At 30.8% G+C, this 23,206-nt stretch overlaps 1 protein-coding gene across 2 annotated transcripts in view; it reads right to left on the reverse strand.

Moving 5' to 3' along the window:
• The window catches only part of klar (klarsicht), a 465,338-nt gene that overhangs the window by 83,281 nt on the left and 358,851 nt on the right, over nt 1–23,206 (reverse strand). For both annotated transcript variants that reach the window (XM_065503780.1, XM_065503779.1), the window contains exon 8: nt 1,704–2,108. In XM_065503780.1, coding sequence (XP_065359852.1) covers nt 1,704–2,108 — 405 coding nt within the window. The remainder of the gene's footprint in view (nt 1–1,703; nt 2,109–23,206) is intronic.

Genomic DNA, 23,206 nt, shown 5'->3' on the forward strand with positions numbered 1-23,206 from the left:
TTTTTCCGATTTTGACCCATTGTAGGTCCAACTTACTATGGTCTTATCGTTGCAAAGGCCTTTGAAATATCTATCATTAGATATCCATAAGTAATCCAGATATAGGTCAAAAATTGGTCAGAAATCGAGGTTGTCCTGGTTTTTTCCTTATATCTCAGCCATTTGTGGACCGATTTTCTCGATATTGATGTACGAATCGTGTATGTTATTTGGGGGCTTCGGGAAATTGATTTCAATAGACAGACGGACAGACAGACAGACGGATATAGCTTAATCGACACCGCTATCTATATGAATCCAGAATATATATACTTTATAATTTTTAAAATTTCCGACTGGTCACCGAAGCTTATGGTGAATGTGTTTCATCGGGTTCAACGTGAGAGAGATGGTTTGTTCAGTCCAAAAGTGGTGATTTTGACATGGAAGACAAAGATCACCCTGCCCTTGGAGTCATTACTCCATGAAGACTGTTGTCAAACTCAACAAGAGCATGCTAAATCATTGAGAGCTACTCAATCAGCAATTTCAAAACGTTTGCAAGCAGCAGGATTCATCCAAAAGCAGGGAAATCGTACGAATTGAAGCCGAGAGACCTTGACATACGATTTTGCATGTCTGAAATGCTGCTTGAACGCTATAAAAGAAATCATTACATGAGATGAAAAATAGATCCATTATGTTAACCCGAAGCGTAGGAGATTGTATGTGAAGCCCACCAGCCAAATCGATACTAATGCCTAATATCCATGGCGCTAAGGTAATGCTCGGTATTTGGTGGAACCAAAAGGTTCCTATCTGGCTGAAATCTGGCAACTGATTCGTCGAGCATTAGCCAAAAACGCCCAGAATATGCGGCCAGACATGAAACCGTTCCATAAGAAATTTATTTTTATTTTTAGGGTCGATGTGAGCAACTTTTAGTTTCACGACCTACCGGTAGACTAGACGATAGTGTGGTAGACTATCAATGTGAGGGTTGCGGGTTCGAATCCCACAAAATACACTGACTGTATCTGGAGACAAGTAAAACGCTTCGCAGTTTGTGTTTGTTTAATCAGAAATTTTTCCAAAATAAAAAGTTTCTAAACCCCCGAGTGTTGCCAATATAACTCTTTGTTTTCTATTCTGTTTCCCTTTGTTTACATGACACTTTATAACAATTTCCTTTTTGACATGCCCTCTTTACACTCAACAATATATAAATTGACAGTTTTTTTTAGACACTTAGCAGTGTTGTCAACCTTTTTCTTTTATTAAAAACTTCATTTCAAATACAATTTTGAAAAGCCAAAACAATCCCATACTAATAAGTAATAAAAAATTTAGTACATTTTTTTTCCTAAAAAGAGTTAGTTTTTATAGCAAATTACATCATTCAAAAAAAAAAAAAGTTGACAATACTTTGCATGCATTATGGTTAAGATTCGAAACACAAAAAAAAACTCATTTTGCAAACATTTTTCTTCATTTCAGAAATGCAGCAGCAAAAAAAAAATAATAAAAAAACTGAAAAAAATACGATGAAACTCTGGTTTCGAATGCAATTGTTATTTGTCTGCTCAGTTTTGTTTATTTGGCATACATAAATAATTGTTAGGAAAACTAAATAAAAAAAAAAACTTAAATGTATTTATAGAAGACAAAGAAGTAGTAAAATAAAAAAAAGTATAACCAAATATATGTTACGAAACTAAACTTACCTTAGTTTGAATACAATCACGAGAAGATTGAAGATGTTGAGGATGATGATGATGTGGATGATGAGAAGACACGTTTATCGTTTGGTTTTCATCGATGTCACTTGAATGACAATGTTGATGTTTTTGTTGTTTTTGTTGTTGTTGTTTTTGCTGTTTCTTATGCTGATGTTGCAAATGTTGCTGTTGGTGATTGTTGTAGTTGTTATGTTGTTGCAAATCGTCGTTATATGACAATGAATTATGTGTTATGTCACTTTCTAAATCGGAAGCCACATCATTTAAATCATCTTCAGTGGCGCCATCTTCGTCATTAGCATTAAGAAGACCATCATCTAAACAGTCGTCGGAATAATCAATTGAATCATCAATGTCTTCACTATCTAAATCCTCATTAGTTAAATTGCCCTGTAATTGTACAGAAAAAAAATAAATTAAATGTTAATTGAATACCGTTCTTCATTAATTAATAAGAATCTTATTTAGAGATATCTTACTAATATGACAACTTCGTAAATGAATACAACTATGTTCACATATAAGCCATCAAGACTTTGAGTTAACTTAAAACTAACTCATGATCAATCAAAAACGAGTCAGAGATGATTAAAAAGCTAGCTCATTTCCTTTGTTATAAGCTAAGGACTGAGATCGAAAAACCTAAACAATATTATGTTCATTTGCTTTTAATCTGATTAAAATGAGTGACCAGAAAAAAGTGCGTAGGATAGAAGGGCGATCATTCGCCATAGGGGCACATCTGCCAACACCGAATAACTTAAAAACCGAGTAATCGATTTTGTTACATTATCATTTTCAAAAGAGCTTCCAATACATCCGTTAGGAAAGCAGTCCGGTTTGCTCAGTACTCGGACTATTTGGTATGAAAAGTTAAAGCCAATGCAGGTTTAAAAACATACAAGGCTCAAAAAGTTCCTGACAGGGACTCTGCTAAAAATTTGGAGGCCAAAGATAGATCACGCAAATTGAAGTCAAGTTTTATAAAAAAATATTCCTGCTGCATAATGGATGGTGAAACGTAAGTTCTGGAAAAATTTTCGCAGCTTCCGGGTCAACATTTTTATGTTGCTGATGCTCGAGGGAATGTTGTAGAAAAGTTTAGGACCTAAAAGCAGAAAATTTTCCCATAAAGTTCTTGGTATGGCAAGCAATATGCAGTTGCGGCAAACGAAGCCAAACATTTGTTACAAAGGCTCTATAAATACCGAAATTTACATCAAGGAATTTTATAAATGAGGATGCTTCCATACTTCTTAATGTGTACACTTATTTTTGGTCTGATTTGGCATCCTGTCACTATGCTAAGTAAGGTCTTGAGTGTTACAAAAACAACAATGTATTATTTGTACCAAGAGAGGCAAATCCTCCAAACTGCCTGGAGCTAAGGCCAGTGGAGAGATATTGGGATCTTGATAAAAGAGAAAAAAGTGTGGTTCGCTCTATAAAAACCTTCATAAATTCATTAATTTTGATTAGAACTATAAAAATAATCACCTCTCTATCGGCAATAACATGTGAAATTTTGTTCCCATGAAATATCTATTTCCCTCGAAGGGAAAATAGTTAATTTGATAGTAACAGCTGTTTATTGTTTACAAAATTCCATCTAAAATTTTCACAACATGGGGAATTTGTTCACGTCAACAAAGTTGATGAACGAAAAAAGGAGAAGGGAACAAATTGCATGTGAAATATTGATTCACGATAGGGGTGAATATTCTTTGTAAGTTGTAATAATAGTGGTTTCTTTTTTATTCATCCTCTAATGCCCAAGCATGCCTCAAGGCACACATCGCAAAAATGCCAATAAATGCAAATATAACTGATTTTATATATCAAAAACTCATGTAACAGTTGCTAAAAAACACACTTAAATTATTTTAAAAAGCTTCCAAGGTTTTTGAAATAAAATATCAGTTATATTTGCATTTATTGGCATTTTGTGATGAGTGCCTTGAAGCATGCTTAAGCATTAGAGGGCTAACATTTATGTATGTTAAGAATTTTTCGTGAGATCGAGCTTTGTGCCGAATCTTATATACCCTTCACCAAATTATACTTCAAAATATAAATTTTAAATATTTTTAGGTAAACAAAATTTATGTTTTTTTCCAAAGTTGTTTTTCCGATTTTGGCCCATTGTAGGTCCAACTTACTATGGTCGTTGCAAAGGTCTTTGAAATATCTATCATTATATATCCATATTGTCTATATTATTGACTTAGTAATCTAGATATAGGTCAAAAATCGATGTTGTCCTGGTTTTTTCCTCATATCTCAGCCATTTGTGTACCGATTTTTCTGATTTTAAATAGGAAACTTTTCGAAAGCATGTCTGACAGAATTATGGAAGATTTGGATCCCGAAGATATCTGGGGTCTTCAGAAAATTGATTTCAACAGACAGACAGACGGACATGGCTTAATCGACTCCTCTATTTATAAGGATCCAGAATATATCGCACTGGTTCCTCTAAAGAGCGTCAACTCAAAATTTTTAAATTTTTACTTTTTGCAAGAAATCGATGTGCAGTGGTCATATCTACCCACTGTAAAAATCTGCTATCATTTTCTCTACACTTTCGCCATTTGTTTCATTGCCATTTGTTTCATTGTAATAGTTTTTTGCTTCTACTGAACATTTTAAAATTTTGAGTTGACGCTCTTTAGAGGAACCAGTGCGATATATACTTTATAGGGTCGGAAAATTATATTGTGGAAATTACAAACGGCATGACAAACTTATATATACCCTTCTCAAGGTGATGGTGAAGGGTATAAAAATAGTAAATGAGTTAGCAATAAGTCATCTTGATTTTGAGTTAGCTTTGCATAAGCTTTGAGCAAGCGAAAAGTTAATTCAATACTTATCGAGAAAGAGTCAGATGGTTTAAAAATATCATGTTTGAGTTACTTCAGAAGTCAACTGTAAATGAGTTAGCAATAACTCAACTTGATCTTGAGTTAGGTCGACATGGATACTTTTCATTCTGTTTATACAAAACTATTTACTGGTACTATTGTTTAAAATACTTATTGTTCAGATAAGAATTCTGTCGTGCCATTTGATTATTTTGAAGTGCGCCACAATAAATGAATGTATATTGATTCAATTGATACATTGGGATTTTTATGTATTGTTTTAGAATTAGAATTTATGAAATTTTTCAGTGTTATTAGAATTATATTCTGCCAATCATTCATGTACACAGAAAAAACTATTTCTTAAACCGTTTCAATTCAAATATTTATCACATATTGAGCTGGTTTCAATTATTTCATAATTGAATCAAGTATTCATGTGCTAAAAAATAAAATTTTCTGATATTTTCGATTGAATTTTGAGTTTTGAATTTAATAATTTTGATATTTGAATATCAAATTCAAAACTCAAAATTCAATCGAAAATATCAGAAAATTTTGTTTTTTAGCACATGAATACTTGATTCAATTATGAAATAATTGAAACCAGCTCAATATGTGAAAAATATATGAATTGAAATATAGTTTTTTTCTGTGTAATTTTCAACACTTAGACCGAATTTTACCGATTCCTTAATTTTTTCTCAACAGGTTTTAGGAAAGCTAAAGATATTATACAAATAATACTATAAAGCGAATGAGAATTACAGATAGACTAGATGCTCAATTGCTGGACTATCAATCTGAGGGTTGCGGGTTCGATTCCCACAAGAAACTCTAGAGTGTATCTGCAGACAAGCAAAACACTTCGCAGTTAATGTTTTTTTTATAAAACTCAGATTAACTCTTCAGGAATGGACATGCTTATATCGAACAGCAAATCATTAAGAGTTTATGAGAATCTGTAGTAAATTCGTATTTTTACAATCATATGAACTTTTCCAACCATGATGTTTATATTTGTTGCTTACTAAATGTACATATGTATTTTCAAATTGAATTTGTATTTAAAATTTAAATTGCAAAAATTGCTTACCAATACCTTATAAAGTATGACATCTTATTGCACAGACATTATTTAAACAGTTAGATTTTTTACCAAAAAAAAAATATATATAACCAAACAGTCTAAACCATCCAGGCCAGGTTAACAACAAGTTCCGTCAGTATGTTGGCCAAATTAAGTTGTACATACGTATACTTTTTCTTCTATTTTTATTTCTTTGAATTTTTTTGTTTGTTTGTTTTGAAAAAAAACCTAATCAGATTTGTTAACAATAATCGATTGGTTTAAAGGAAAAATACATAGGTTTTAGTTTGAAACGGGGAAATATACTGTGGGAAAATCAAATCTGTTGATTGAGGTTACCACAAATAAGCCTAATAGGTATGAGTTTAGGCATAAATGCATGCAAATGTATTTCCTTATAACAATTAAGTTTTGCAAAAGTAAAAAAGAACTTACAGATAAGTAAAAAGAAATAAAAATTGCTTATAAATCTCTCTATTAAAGACGAGAAAAACATTTGATGAAACAAATTAGAAAGATTCGAGCAAAACTAGAATTACACAAATTGTTAAAATACTTAAAATTTGTAAGAGGTTGTCTCACATTTTGTTGCATATCTTTTTTTATATTAAATCGATTTATCTGATTTTCAATACCAAACTCCTTAGACAAATTATAAATATTCTTTTGTTAGTTTCAATAATATCGGCTTTATATTTTGGACGTGAGAGTGATTTACACAGACAAATAAACTAGAATCTCATAAGAATCAAGAATTTATAATGATGAAGGATATAAAAAGAGTTTGTTGGCAAATAATGGACTGCTTAATATCGGACTCTCTATAAGAGGTATAGTAAATAAAGTCTAGTAAACCACATGTAGTTTAAACAAGACAGTGCCACATGGAATACTCTCTCGATTGTATACTCTCTCGTTTCGGCGATCAGTATTTAGCCCCCTGATCGTGTGATGTAAATAACAATTTCAATACTACTATATTAACGTTTCTAGACATATTTGACTTTAATAGACAAATATAAATATCTGTCTAACTTTCCAGACAAACCACAATTGAAACAACTACAAAATCATATGAAAAAAATAAAGAAATATTTCAAATATTTGCGTGTTAAATAAAAATCATGAAAAATGATTTTTCTTCAACATTTGAAAGCATTAATCAAAATATGTCTATGTCAAAAATTTCTAGTACAACTAAATAGTTAGTGGGCCTAAATGTGCTGGCCCACAAACTGTACACTGTATTTAGTTGGTTAGTAGTGGTGGTAGGATACAAATTACTAAGCGGCAAAACTTATGAAATCATTCTTAGTCATGATCTTTAAAAGAAAAAAAAGAAACAATAACATATAGCCTTCGGGCATTTAAGTCAAAAATAAAACTAACAAATTTACAAAACAAAATATTATTAATTTAAGCGTGTGAAAACATAGACATTTGCTTAAAGATTTTCTTAAAAGAAAATGAGAAAAAAAAATTATGAAATTTATGTTTTTATTTATGATGGCTAAAGAATTTCTTTAAGAATTTAGTTAAATTATTTTTTTCATTAAAGCAAAATTTCTATTATAAATATTATTAATGTTTTGAAAAATTATTATTTTTTTTTATTTTCACAGTTTTGTTAAATTCTTTTGTAAACTGTTTCTATTCTATGAAATATTATTAATCCTCTTTAAAATTGTTTTTTTTTATTTCCCCAGTTTTCTTTAAATTGCTAAGTTTTTTTTTATATATATAAACAGTTTTTTTATGTTTTAAATATTCAAATTTATGCCTAAATAGTTTTTGTAGTTTTATAAAAAAAAATTAGCTGCCAGCTAATTTTATTACAGTAAAATTTATATTTGTGTTTTAAAAGAAATATTCAAGGTTAACAGTGTTTACCATAAATATTATGGCCAACATGAGAATAATAAACTGAAATGTTTATAAACTAAGTGATTAAAAAGTAATTTCAAATTATTTCTTTTAATAAGGAAGTAATTAGAAAAAACTAATGTTTTTTTGGTAGTCCAGTTTTAGCTTCAATTGTATTTCTAAGAAGTGAGATCTAGAAACCATTAAACCTACAGTTTTGAGTTTTTTTATTTGATTGAAATTATTATTACAACCAAAAATATTGTTTTAATAGATCTAATCACACAGAAAAAATTATATTTCAATTCAATCATTTATCCCTAATTGAACTGGTTTCAATTATTTCATAATTAAATCAAGTATTCATTTGCTCAAAAACAAAATCTATTCAATAATTTTTGTATTTGAAATTCAACCAATAACGAAAATTGTATATTCAGTTGTCAAAATAATCAAATTCAAAACTCAAAATTCAATAGAAAATATCAAGAAATTTTGTTTTTGAGCAAATGAATACTTGATTTAATTATGAAATAATTGAAACCAGTTCAATATGTGACAAATATTTGAATTGAAACGGTTTAAGAAATAGTTTTTTCTGTGCAACAGTAATGAAATTTTTTCCGGAAACCCTTCCATTAAGGTTTTTATAGTGCTTTCGGTTTAAAATCTACCACACTTTTGTATACCTTTTTTGTGCTCTTCAATTCTCTTTTACCAAGAGCCCAATATCTCTTCACTGGCCTTAGCTCCAGGCAGTTTGGAGGATTTGTCTCTCTTGGTACAAATACCACATTATTGTTCTTGTACCACTGAAGACCTTGCTTACCATAGTGACAGGATGGCAAAATCAGACCAAAAATAAGTGGACACATTAAGAAGTCTTATGAATGGAAGCATCCTTTTTTGTAAACATTCCTTGATGTAAATTTCGGTATTTATAGAGCCCTTTGTAACAAATGTTTGGCTTCGTTTGCCGCAACTGCATATTGCTTGCCATTCCAAGAACTTTTTGGGAAAATTTTCTGCTTTTGGGTCCTAAACTTTTCTATGACATTCCCTCGAGCATCAGCTACATAAAAATATTTACCCGGAAGCTGCGAGAAACATTCCAGAACATACGTTTCATCATTCATTATGCAGTAGTTATATTTTTATACCCTTCAGCTTCGTGAGAAGGGTATATATAAGTTTGTCATTCCGTTTGTAATTTCTACATTTTTCATTTCCGACCCTATAAAGTATATATATTCTGGATCCTTATAGATAGCGGAGTCGATTAAGCCATGTCCGTCTGTCTGTCTGTCTGTCTGTCCGTCTGTCTGTCTGTCTGTCTGTTGAAATCAATTTTCTGAAGGCCCCAGATATCTCCGGGATCCAAATCTTCAACAATTCTGTCAGACATACTTTCGAGAATTTTGCTATTTAAAATCAGCAAAATCCGTCCATAAATAACGGAGATATGAGCAAAAATCCGAGACAACCTCTGAAAATTTCATCAAAAAACACAATGTATTGCATGCTTTGACAAAAAAACAACAAAACGTATGGTTGGATGTGCAAGCTATGCGTATTTTGTTTTTTTTTGTGTTTTGTTTCTTTTGGCGTTGTTGTTGTTTTTTATACAATTAAACGTATGTTTGGATGTGTGTTGGTTTCATTGCCTTGCGTATTTTGTTTTTGTTTTTTCTTTTGGTGTTCTGTTTCGTTTGGCGTTGTTGTTGTTTTTTGTGTTCTTGATAAATTTAGGATGCTGTACGCTGAAAGTGGGCAATGTACATACATACCTATATACTTATTATAAAAAATAATAATGCATCCACAACAAAGGTGAAGGGTATATAAGATTCGGCATAGCCGAATATAGCACTCTTACTTGTTTTTTTATAAAATTTGAATTCATTTTCCGTGCTCTGTCTTTTGCCTGTAAATTTTTAGCAGAACTTTTTGAGCCAGGAACTTTTTGAGCCTTGTATGTTGTTAAACCTGCATTGGCTTTAACTTTTCGTATCAAATAGTCAGAGTACTGAGCTAACCGGACTGCTTTCCTACCGGATGTGTTGGGAGCTCTTTTGAAAATGCTTTCTATTTATTGGCTTTAGAAACATCATGTGGATCATTACTTTTAGCTGAACCAGGTTTTCTATCAATGAATAAGTTCTACCGATACTGTTTAATAACATTGGAAATAGTTTAACGGCAGATCTTTAATTGTTTAGCCAACTTTTTGTAGGACCAAGTTGGTTTTTGTTGAAAATATTTAATAATTTTAGTACGCACTTTTTTCTCGTCACTCAATTATTATTAACAAATGAACATAATTGACATTAAACATAATTACTAAAAAAAAAGATGAAATAATACTTGGGTTAAAAGTTTTAAGGAACAACGTGTGTTAAGGTTTTTTCGATCTCACTCCTTATATGTGGTACAGTTCAATCGTAGGGGTCTATGTAATCAATTTTTTGCTTGAATCAGTTTAAGCTTCATTCGTAGGTCTTGATGTCGACTAGTTTTAGTTTAAATCATAGGGGTTTTTTGTCGACCAGTTTTAGCTTTATTCATAGATCTTTATGTAGTCCATGTTAAGCTTCAATCGTAGCTTGAAATGTAGGTCTTTATATAGTCAAGTTTTAGCTTCAAACTTAGATCTTTATTTAGTCAAGTTTTAGATTGAAACTTAGGTCTTTACGTAGTCAAGTTTTAGCTCGAAACGTAGGTCATTATGTAGTCATGTTTTAGACTCAAACTTAGATCTTTATTTAGTCAAGTTTTAGCTTGAAATGTAGGTCTTTATATAGTCAATTTTTAGCTTGAAACATAGGTCTTTATTTAGTCAAGTTTTAGCTTCAAACTTAGGTCTTTATATAGTCAAGTTTTAGCTTGAAATGTAGGTCTTTATATAGTCAAGGTATAGCTTCAATCTTATATCTTTATTTAGTCAAGTTTTAGCTTGAAACTTAGGTCTTTATGTAGTCAATTTTTAGCTTGCAATGTAGGTCTTTATATAGTCAAGTTTTAGCTTCAAACTTAGATCTTTATTTAGTCAAGTTCTAGCTTCAAACTTAGGTCTTTATGTAGTCAATTTTTAGCTTGCAATGTAGGTCTTTATATAGTCAAGTTTTAGATTCAAACTTAGATCTTTATTTAGTGAAGTTTAAGCTTGAAACTTAGATCTTTATTTAGTCAAGTTCTAGCTTCAAACTTAGGTCTGTATATAGTCAAGTTTTAGCTTGAAACTTGGATCTTTATTTAGTCAAGTTTTAGCTTGCAATGTAGGTCTTTATATAGTCAAGTTTTAGCTTGAAACGTGTCTTTATATAGTCAAGTTTTAGCTTCAAACTTATATCATTATTTAATCAAGTTTTAGCTTCAATCATAGATATTTATGTCGACTCCAAACATACGTCTTTATGTCGACTAGTTTTAGCTTCAATCCTAGGTCTTTATGTAGTTAAGTTTTACCTTTAATCATATTTCTTTATGTCAACCAGTTTTAACGGCAATCATAGGTTTTTATGTAGTTAAGTTTTAGCTTCAATCATAGGTCTATATATAGTCCAGTTTAATGTTTAAGCTTTATATAGTTCAGTTTTGTGTTCAATCATAGGTCTTTATGTCCACCAGTTTCAACATCAATTTAAATTGCTTTTATAGACTGCGAGTCCTATAAACCTAGGATTTTACGACTTTATATGTCAAGATGTTGGGACATGTCAGCCGAAAGATTGAAGGTGTAATCAAGCAGTCACTTAAGAATTTCCAACACAACTCAAACTGAAATTTAAAATATTTTACTAAGAAAAACATCATTGAGACTCATGAATAAACCGCCTGCCAGCCTACTTACAGCTAAATTATTTAACATAAGTGACAAGCAGGCTGGCAGGCAGGCAGACAAACAAAATAATAAACAGAATTATCTAACGCTAACACTTAATTTCAATTTTGACCAAGAACTTGTTGTAAGAACGTGTTTTATGTCATCAAATTTAACACATTTTATTTTCAGTTTTTTTGCGCTAAAATAATAAAAAAAGCGTGTTACTGTTTTTTTGTTATTGTTGTTGTTGTTGTCTATATATTTATTTTTCCTTTTTTTCAAGTCCAACGACCTGTGAGTACAATGTGTTGGGGCAACATTTAACCGGCATTACTACATGCAACAACAAAACCAACAACAAAAGCAACAACATGTTAAACTAAATTTGTTTCTTTTCTTTGGCATTGTATTTGTTACTGTTATTGTTGTTGTTGTTGTGGTTCATGTTGTAATAATTTATGGCATTATTATGCAGTTTTAAGAAAATAAAATAAATGCTGGCTGGTTTTAAACTCTTGAGTTGGTTGGTTGTTGCATGGTTTTGCTTGACTGCTTCAATGGGATGGTTTGTTGCATTTTGGTAACACACTCTCAAGAGTTGGCTTTGAAAAAGAAATGTTGAAGAGTAGAAGACAAAAAAATTAAAGAAAACAAGAAAGAAGTTGACAACATGCGTGTACGCATTGTGGCATTGCACATGCGGCTCAATCCATACAGATGTCAAGCATTCAAACACACTGGTTCGCTCACTTACGCTTTAAACTACAACTACTACTACCTACTTGCTGCATTATTTTTTGTTGTTTTCTTTAAGGATGTATGTCGTCTTTTTTTTAACCAACAAACGACATTATATGAAATAGAATGTTTCAAGTTTGTCTGTTTGTTTGTTTTTTGTTTGTTTGAATAGAAAGAAATCTTGTTTTCCTAAAGATTTTCTTAAGAAGACATTTTCGTTTAATTGGTTGCAAGATTTGTAAGTAGTAGGAAATACTAAATATGAAGACGACATTTTAATACCCTACAACAGTTAATTGCTTAATGTTGATTGCAAGAGAGCTTAAAAGCTTTGCTAGCTTTAAATGATAAAATTTATTTGACATTTATGTTTTTAACCTAGAAAACTAGATAGAACAGAGTGGTTAGAAAGAATTTTTAATACCATATTCCGTTAAAATTTGAATGTTAACGTTTTTTAAACTGGACTACATGAAGACTTACGTTTCAAGCTAAAAGTTGACTATGTAAAGACCTTCATATCAAGCTAAACTTGACTATGTACAGACTTACGTTTCCAGCTAAAACTTGACTAAAGAAAGACCTTCGTTTCAAGCTAAAACTTGACTAAAGAAAGACCTACGTTTCAAGCCTAAGCTTGACTACATAAAGATCTACGTTTCAAGCTAAAACTTGACTACATAAATGCCTACGTGTCAAGCCTAAGCTTGACTTCATAATGATCTACGTTTCAAGCCTAAACTTGACTACATAAACACCTACGTTTCAAGCCTAAGCTTGACTACATAAAGACCCACGTGTCAAGCCTAAGCTTGACTACATAAAGACCCACGTGTCAAGCCTAAGCTTAACTACATAAAGGCTTACGCTTCAAGCTAAAACTTGATAAAAAAATACCTACGTTTCAAGCCTAAGCTTGACTACATAATGATTTACGTTTCAAGCAAAAACTTGACTATATAAAGACCTATATTTCAAGCCTAAACTTGACTACATAAATATCTACTTATCAAGCTAAAACTTGACTACATAAAGAACTAAGTTTCAAGCCTAAGCTTGACTACATAAAGACCTATTTTCAAGCTAAAACTTGACTACATAAAGACCTACATGTCAAGCCTAAGCTTGACTACATAAAGACCTACGCTTCAAGCCTAAGCTTGACTACATAAAGACCTACGTTTCAAGCTAAAACTTGAGTAATAAAGACCTACGTTTCAAGCCTAAGCTTCACTACATAATGATCTACGTTTCAAGCTAAAACTTTACTAATAAAGATCTACGTTTCAAGCCTAAGCTTGACTACAAAAGACCTACGAGTATAGAGTATTAAAAATTCGACATAGTCGTATCTTTCGTTCTAAATTGTTTTAAATTCTCATTTTACACAATGGTAGAGTAACCCCAGTCTTCAGAAAACAAACTCGCCACATTTTCGTGTTATAAAGTTAAAATGTTTTACAATGTGATTACATGTCACATCAAAGAGATTAAACTAAAGTGATGAAAAAAGCAAAAATCTTCGAAAGACTTTCAAATACCCATAAAATACGATCATCATCTTAACTTCATTTTAAACGTGTTACATAAAAACGTGCTAAAGATTAAGAAAAGACTCGTAACTGAAAACAAACACATGCCAACCGAAAACGATGACAATAAATTTCGAAAGAATTAAAAAGAAAATTAAAAGAAAAACAGCATTTTATAAATGTATCTTTTAATAAAAAGGAAATAAAAAAGAAAATGAATTATGAGACCACAAATATTGTACATTTTATACATTATTTTTAAAACAAACGAAATATTTGTGATTGAAAATTTTAGACACGCAATTGTTTACAATTAATTATAAAATGTTTTTAAGGTGTCAGAGCATTGGTGTTAATACAAGTTTTGTATTTATTTCATTTATATGATCAATAACGTGATTTTAATATTTATTTAAAAGTTTTATTTTTATAACAGTAAGTTAGTAATAAACTGATAGTTATTTTTGTTTTGTTTAATGACACCAGCTCTCGATGACAATAAATTAAGCCAAAATGTAATGACAGGCAGCCAGTTAAATGTACTGCAAGTAAGTAGCTGGCTGCAAACTCTATAACTGTCATATTAAATCACATTTGAGAGTGGAAGTACGTTTATAAAATAAAAAAGCTTTTAACAATAAAGCTTTTTAAAAATAACAGTAACTGACACCTACATTATCGTTAGACAATCTGTAATTGTACAACAAATTGTGACGTGTAATTAATATTTCAATCAATTGTTTAAAAGGGCTGGGGAAATTTGTTATTAAATTAGATAAATATATTCCAATATGGAATTATTAGTTTTAAAGTGTAATAACTGAGAAATAACTATTTTATAAGATTTTTTTAAAGTGAATATTTTTGGCAATTCTAGGAAATATTTATTTGTTCCAGATTTGAGACTTATTTTTTTTTGTTTTTAAAGACTTACTACTAAACACTTTACAAAATCTAATCTGTTTGCCTGCAAGTAAAAAACTGAACTGAAAAAAGTGGAACAATTTTAAGCCCACTTAAGGACTACTCATTATGCATTCAAAATCTACAGCAACACGAACGAAATTTGGTAAATCTTGTAGTTTTGTTATAAACTTTTGTCACTGCATTACCGACTACGGTATTACCAAACATAAAATGAAACTAATTACTTCAAGTTATGTATTTGGAAGCCTTTAATGATACTAATGGAAAAGACAAAATATAAATATAATATAACAAAGTGTATGAAATTGTGTCTACTTTTCAAAAATATATAAAATTTCTAATAATTAAAAAATTGATAAAATATTTTTTGCAAAAATTAGGAAACAAAATTTTAGATTATTTTTTTGAAAATTTTAATTTTTTTTATGAATCTTTTTTAAAAAAATTTTACATTTACATAGAAATATCTAATCAATTTGTTATATTAAAGGGTACATAACTGTAATTTACTCTCACTTAGCTATTGAACATTATAGTGTAAACAAAAAAGTTCTTTTTTGCTTCGAAAATATCGAATTTTGCTTTACTTCTTTAATTTGAAAAAAAAAGTGCCGCTAAAGCACACCGATTGCTCACCAAAGTTTATGGTGGATGTGTTCGATCAGTTTCAATGTGCGTGAGAAGGTTTGTTCGGTTCAGAGTGGTGATTTTGACATGGAAGACAAAGATCGCCCAAACCAAATGTTTGAATGCCAAGAATTGGTGGCATTACTTCATAAAGATTGTTGTAAAACTCAACAAGAGCTTGCAAAATCATTGGGAGCTACTCAAGCAGTGAAATACGATTTTACATGTCCGAAATGATGCTTACTTTTGCACTGAATCATTATTTGCAATTAAAAATGGATCCATTACGATAACCCGAAGCGTAGGATATCCTATGTGAAGCCACCCCATCGAATAGACACCAAAGCCAAATATCCATGGCGCTAAGGTAGCTAAGACCATCACAGGAACTCTGTACCGAACGCAACTGACTCGTTTGAAGCGATCATTGGCCGAAAAACGCCCAGAATATGCGGGCAGACATGTGCAATACCAGTTAAAAGGTATTTAGAATGAAGTGGTTGGAAAGTTTTGCCCCATCCTCCATGCCTTGCTCCGTCCCACGAGCTATTTATTTCGATCGATGCAGAACACTCTCTCTGGGATACGCTTCACCTCAAAACAGAGTATCCGAAATTGGCTTGATTCGTTCTTGGGCTCAAATGATAAGCAGTTCTTTTCGCTCGGAATCCATATGTTGCCAGAAAGATGGGAAAAGGTCATAGCTAATAATGGTTGGCCATAAATGTTTCAAAATAAAATCGAAAAATTTTAAAAAATTCCAAAAATTGTTTTTTTGATGGTACCAAAGGCTATAAATCCGCTATTACCAATAAAATAGACTAAGCCTTAGTCACTAAGGTATATAAAAACAAGCAAGAGAGCTATATTCGGCTGTGCCGAATCTTATACAGGTAAATAAAATTAATTTTTTAAATTCTTTTTTCGAAATTATTTTAAATTTTTTTCCAAATTTTTTTTTAATTTTTTAAAAATGACAAACAAATTTTTTTTGGTGAAAAAAATCGGGTTAAAAATATTTGTCACGATTTTGATCGATTCTAAGTCCTACTGACTTTGAAATATCTATCATTAGTTATACATATTGTCTATATTAATGACTTAGTAATCCAGATATAGATCAAAAATCGAGGTGCTGGTTTTTTCCATATATCTCCGCCATTTGTGAGCCAAATTTCTCGATTTTAAATAGCAACTGATCGGGAAGAATTCCCGATATTGATGTATCAATCATCTTTGTATGTTATTTGGGCGCTTCGGAAAGTTAATTTCAACATACAGACGGACATCGGCGCCGCTATCTATAACGATCCAGACGATCCTTCACTATGCTTTCGTGATAACAAGTATAATGAAGATCGAAGGGTATGAAAATGGAAAGTTGTTAATTTTTACCGACATTGACTTGAGTTGTTATAGTTCTTACATGTAAATAGCTCTTCTAGTGATTTCAAGGCAATAATTCAGATTATAATATTTATTACTCTTCAGTTCACATCAATTGCAAAACTTTTTGCTAGTAATTCAACCATAAATGTGTTTAATATAATCTTTCTTTAAATCACTTCTTCTATAAATTCATACAACTTCTCCCCAAAGTATATGGAGTAGGTCAGACATATTTCAACAATTTGGTCAAATTAACCACTTTAGTTTTTGTATTTTTACTTCAACCAATTACTATCTAAAACCTTTTTACAGCATCTGCCATTAAAAACAAAATCTTTATTTTTTCAAAACAATTTCGAGTTCTTATCATGAAAACACTTACAAAGAAATAAACAAAATAACTGGGTTAGTAAGTTTTGTATTGCAAATTGCCCTTAAGTTAATAATGATTTAACTCACAGCAATTCGCTCTAAAACTCCCCATGCTACAAAATAAAAAGTGTTTTAAATTATCTTTAATGTTAAGAAAACTACAAAAAAAGCTAATGATTGATCGATTGCCGTCTATTTCTAATCATGCAAAAATCTTACATTCTAATATAAAAAACTTAAGAAAAAAATATGCAAAATAGCAAAAAAATAAATACATTTGCACGATCTGCCTTTTACTGAGACTGACACATGCAACATAAAATGGAAAACTGTTTTTTTTCCTTATGGGCATTTTCATGCAACACTTGCCTTGACTATAACTGCTTCAGTTTGTGTGCAATGGAAATGGTAAATAAGGTATTGTGACGATGTTGTCATTAAGATCAATCATGAACCTACTTTGCATTATTGAAGTTTATTGCTATTTTGTACTGGCTCAATTTGTAATTAAATAGTTTTCTTGATTCTATATTATGGTTTATTATTAATGCTGGCTGACACAAATTACACCCTGTTTTTTTTTTGTTATATTTCCTACAGCCATCACGTAAAATCGATTGTTTTTTTGAATTTTCCATACATTTTCTAAATATATGTTTCGATTTATTTGGATTTACTCGTACAAGTATAGAATCGAAGTGATGTGTGGCCTTGCCGTTTGGATGTTTGTGTTGTTATAGATCAAATTGTTTCAATTATCTGTTTGAAATGATTGAAGCATTTAAATCTAGACAGGCATCTAGTAAATGTGCTATTTAAAAGTGCTAAAAAATGTTTTGTTATGGAAAAAAGGGCTAGTTTATAAAATTGTTTTGAAGCTATGTTAAAATGTTTTAAAAGTAAATACAATTTGAAACAAAGGATGAATGTCTTAACTGTCAGGTTATACAGTGTAGAATTTTTGACAGTTCTTTTGGTATTCGAAACATGTGTCAAACTCAAACTTGCTCAATTAGCTTGTTTTTAAGAGAGATATTAACCCACTTTTTTATGCCCTACACCACCATAGTGGGGAGGGTATTATGCGTTTGTGCAGATGTTTGTAACGTCCAAAAATATTAGTCTAACACCCACCTTAAAGTATACCGATCGACTTAGAATCACTTTCTGAGTCGATTAAACGATGTCCGTCTGGTTGGCTGGATGGCTGTCCATGTAAACCTTGTGCACAGAGTACAGGTCGCAATTTTGATGATATTTCGATGAAATTTGGTACATATTATTTTTTCGGTTCAAGGACCAAGCCTATTGAAACTGGCTGAAATCGGTCCATTATTTCACCTAGCCCCCATACAAAGTCCCCTCGAAATTGGACTTTATCGGTCATAAATGTTTAATTTATCTATGTATCTACACAAATTTCGCTCCAAATAAGTTTTATATATACAAAATTCATGTCACCAAATTTTGTTACGATCGGTCCATAATTAGTTATAGCTCCCATATAGACCTGCTTCCGAAAATCACTTTAACGTGCATAAATCGCTTAAAAATGTTGGTATACACACAAAATTCAACATAGTTAAATTTAATATAGACATAAATCACACGACCTAATTTCAAGGTGATCGGTCCATAATTGGTCATAGCTCCCATATAAGGCCCACTTCCGAAAATCACTGATGAATATAAATTATTGATATTTTAAAAGAAAAATATTTTTACTCATTTACTTGGTGTAGGGTATTATATGGTCGGGCTTGACCGACCATACTTTCTTACTTGTTTCATTTTCAATCTATCAGATATTCTTAACCAAATATTTAAAAATTTTAGCTGCAAAACAGTGGTCGTTACTAATAGCCACCAGGGACCCAACATGATCGCTTATTTAGCTCTAAACAAGACGAATGTAAACTAAAAAATATACAGAGTTTTTTTAAGCCTGATAGAACTTACGAAAGATTTAACTTTTAAACGAACTCTCACACTGCGATCAATTTTTGACATTTATGATTAGTATACTCTGGGAAATCACCATGAAGAGATTAACGATTGAACAACGCTACCAAATTATCAAAATTTATTTTGAAAATCAGTCATCGATTCGACGACTGTTTGTCTGGTCGATATGTGCTTTCAACAAGATGAAGCTACGTTTCATACGGCGATCGCAACCATCGATTTATTGAAATATTAAATTGACAATAACTTGATTTCGAGAAATGGACCTGTCAATTGGTCTACAAGGTGTCAATTATTTCCTGTGGGCCATGTAATGTCACTGGTTTGTGCTGATAAACCAGCAACAATTAACGCCTTGGAGGCCAACATTTTTCGTGTTATTAGTGACATACGACCAGCAATGCTCGAAAAAGTGGCCCAAAATTGGACGTCCAGAATGCGCTTCATTAAGAAGAGCCGTGGTGGCCATATGCCCGAAATTATATTCAAATTTTAATGCGAATAAACAAAATTGATTAAAATTTTCTTTTTTGTGTTATTTTTTTGCAATTTCAAGTTCAATCGGGATTTAAAAACTCCATTTATTCGCTCTTTGATTATTTTTTTAGCTGTAAAAAGCACGAATGTCAAAGAAGATCTTAAAAGTGTTCAAATAAGAATCAAAACTCAATAGCTGGTTAGATTCCATGTTCGTTTTATGCCGACCACTGTTGTAAAGCATTCATATCCACCAGGTACAGAACATAATCGATTACACGAGAGGAGACAAAAAAAAAGACACGTGTTTCGGCGTTTTGAAAGTTTACATCTGAATTTCATTTGAGGGGGGGGTTAAAGTTTCTCAACTCTGGCACATTCTTATTGTTAATCGTCATAAGAAACCATGTGATCCTTACATTTTAGGTATAAAATGTGTTCAGCAAAGTTATGTAAAATGTTACGGAGAATATTTTTGTAGAATATGTTAACGCTCTAAATCCTCAAGGCATGGGTCTTTTTTGTCCTTCTTTCAAAAATGAGCAAAAAACACCATTACAACAGGGATTTAAGGGGTTAAAATGTTCTGCAAAAATATTGTCCGTGAAATTTTACTATAAGTCCCTGAATACACCAAAACGGAAAATTCAACCAGAAAGTCAGAAATAAGACATAACAAAAGAGAGCCAAGGGTTAATTTCGCATTTATTACGAATTTTATTTTAAAGAACATTTTAAGTATAAAATGTATTCAGTAATTTTATGTAAAATGTTACGGAGCACATTTTTGTAGAATATTTTAACCCTCTAAATCCTCAAGGCATGGGTCTTTTTTGTCCTTCTTTTAAAAAAAGAGCAACAAACTCCATTAAAACAGGGATTTAAGGGGTTTAAATGTTCCGCAAAAATATTGTCCGTGAAATTTTACTATAAGTCCCTGAATACACCAAAACGGAAACCAGAAAGTCAGAAATAAGACACAACAAAAGGGAGCTTAGGGTTAATTTCGCATATCAACGAATTTCAGACACACGATCAAGTAAGAAACTAAACTCATAATAAATGTTAAAGCAGTGGACGACATAAAGAGAACATACAATATGGATTATATTAAACTGTTTTGAATTTTATTTATCTGTTATAAGTGCATAAAATATTAAATTTCCTCTTTATGCCCATCACTGCTTTAAATACTAGAAACCATATCCACCGCAAACTTTTTCCGACTCAAAGTTCATTGAGTTTTAATACATATTTATCGTCATATAACAATTTGAAAGTATACAAAATCATGTTTAAATACACATTTTAAATTTAAATATACTTTAAGATGACTATTTTGCAAAAGTCCCTTTATAGCTAAATAAATCAGAGAAACAAAAACATTTATAAGGTTTCTCTTAATGTTCGTTTTTCCAATTTGCATTTGCTAATTATGCAACAAGCAACAAGAGAAATAAATACTTTCCCTTTAGTTAATATTATAACAATTCTGCCTATTATTTTAGCCTAATAATGGTATTAAATGTTTAAATCAAAACGTATTAAAAAAAAACTATAAAAAACAAATTTACAATTTTCCCTGGTTTGTTGACTGACTGACAGCCGGCTGTTTGACCGACCAGCAACAAACAACAAGACCGCAAGACAATTGTGTGATTAAAACTGAAAATAATTTAAAAAAAATAAATGTAAAAACCAACATTGTAAAAAACAGAAACTTCCGTGTTATTTAGCGTTTAGCATTTAATTTCTTTTTTTTTTTGATTTGTTTTAAATTCGTTCCTTTAAAATGGTTAAAAGTTTTGATTTTGTTTGTGTTAAAAAAGTATTGAATTACAATGTATTTTTTAAGCTTTTGCATAATTAAATTTATATTTTTCATTATTCATTCAAACTTTAGTTGCAAAGTTTTGTGATTGTTAATATTATATGGAAAGTTTAGCAGAAATTTACCGCTATCAGCTATTTTTTTGTTAAACAATTTTATTGAGGAAAATAATTTTATGCTCAATGAGGTCAATTATGTGAAACAAATTGAAAATTTGCATTAATGTATATTTTTGTTTAAGGGTTTAATATAGTTAAAGCAACTTGTAGATAAAATTATATACATGCTTTTGTATGAATCCAGCTGCTCGCAAATGTTTTGAAATTGCTGCTTGAGTAGCTCCCAATGATTTTGCAGGCTCTTGTAGAGTTTTACTACAATTTTCATGGAGTAATACCTCCAATTCTAAGACTTCAAACTTTTTTGGCTGGATTGGGCAGAATTAGATTTGATATTAATTTTATATTAAAAATACTTTTCAAACCTTTGATATTTGGGAAATGGTTTCATTTCAAATCATTCTCAATTTGATATCCACAATGTTTGCTGTCGTAGAACATAAAGTAGAGAGAAATGTCAATGAGAAAAATCAAACAAAATTGCTCTCTTTTCACACATATTTGAGATACAATAATTTCTCATTAATTCGGTTTTTGTTTTGGATCTCAGTTACCTTTCTAGTTGCCATTTATGTTAGCTGGAATCCAGAAGTTAATTTTTTAACCCAAGCTCTCCTTTTTATTGCGAAAGCTATTGTTCTCAAATGTTTATTAAATCATTCTCAAAAGTTTGACATTTAAGAAATGCTCTGATTTCAAATCAATCTCAATTTGATATCATGCTTATTTGGTGGTACTGAGAAGTATCTTTTTTAACTCCCATTTTTATTGTGAATGCTTTTTTTCTAAATATTTATCAAATCATTCCCAATTGTTTTATGTTTGAGAAAGGGTTTGATTTGGAAACATTCTCAAGTTGATAGCAAACTTGGATGTTTACTGAAATCAAGTGCTTCCTTTTTATACCCTTCACCTTCGTCAGATGGTGAAGGGTACATATATATATCTCCGGAATTCTTCCGGGTCGGTTGCTATTTAAAATCGAGAAAATCGGTTCACAAATGGCTGAGATATAAGGAAAAAACCAGGACAACCTCGATTTTGTACCTATATCTGAATTACTAAGTCAATAATATAGACAATATGGATATCTAATGATAGATATTCCAAAGACCTTTGCAACGACGTATATAAGATCATAGTAAGTTGGACCTACAATGGGTCAAAATCGAAAAAATATTTTTTAACCCGAATTTTTTTTTCACCAAGTTTTTTTCGCTAAATATTAAAAAAAAAATTAAAAAAAATAATTCAAAAAAAAAGATTTCCAAAAAATTAAAAAAAACAACTTTGGAAAAAAATAAATTTTGTTTACCTAAAAATATTTAAAATTTTCATTTTGAAGTATAATTTGGTGAAGGGTATATAAGATTCGGCATAGCCGAATATAGCTCCCTTACTTGTTTCAACTCACACCAGAGGTGCGCAAAATAAATTCTCTCACCAATACACTTACTCTCACCAACACATTCAATTCTTTATTTGATTGATTCTGCACAATTGTGCTATGGGCTGCGCATTACTGACTCACACTCTCCTTTTTGTTGGCATTTTAGAAAGCTTTTGATTTAAATCCTTTCTCAATTTGATATCAAACTCAAATGTTTGATGGAATCAAGAGCTTACTTTTTTTAACATCAATTTTAAATCACAAAACTTTATTTCCTTTAATAATGATATATTATTTATGGAAAACGTTTTGATTATTCTCTCAATAATTTACTCAATATTAATTTTTTGGGTACTCGATACTACTCAATACTTTTCAAAGCTGTAAAAACACAGTCGCATTTATTCAATGAAGTTTATTTTTCGCTTATTGTACTGAAAAATACAACCCTGAAACAATCGAGTAGTTACTATTTGGTATT

Source organism: Calliphora vicina, chromosome 3 (genome assembly GCF_958450345.1).
Source record: "Calliphora vicina chromosome 3, idCalVici1.1, whole genome shotgun sequence".
Classification (NCBI taxonomy): Eukaryota; Metazoa; Arthropoda; class Insecta; order Diptera; family Calliphoridae; genus Calliphora; species Calliphora vicina.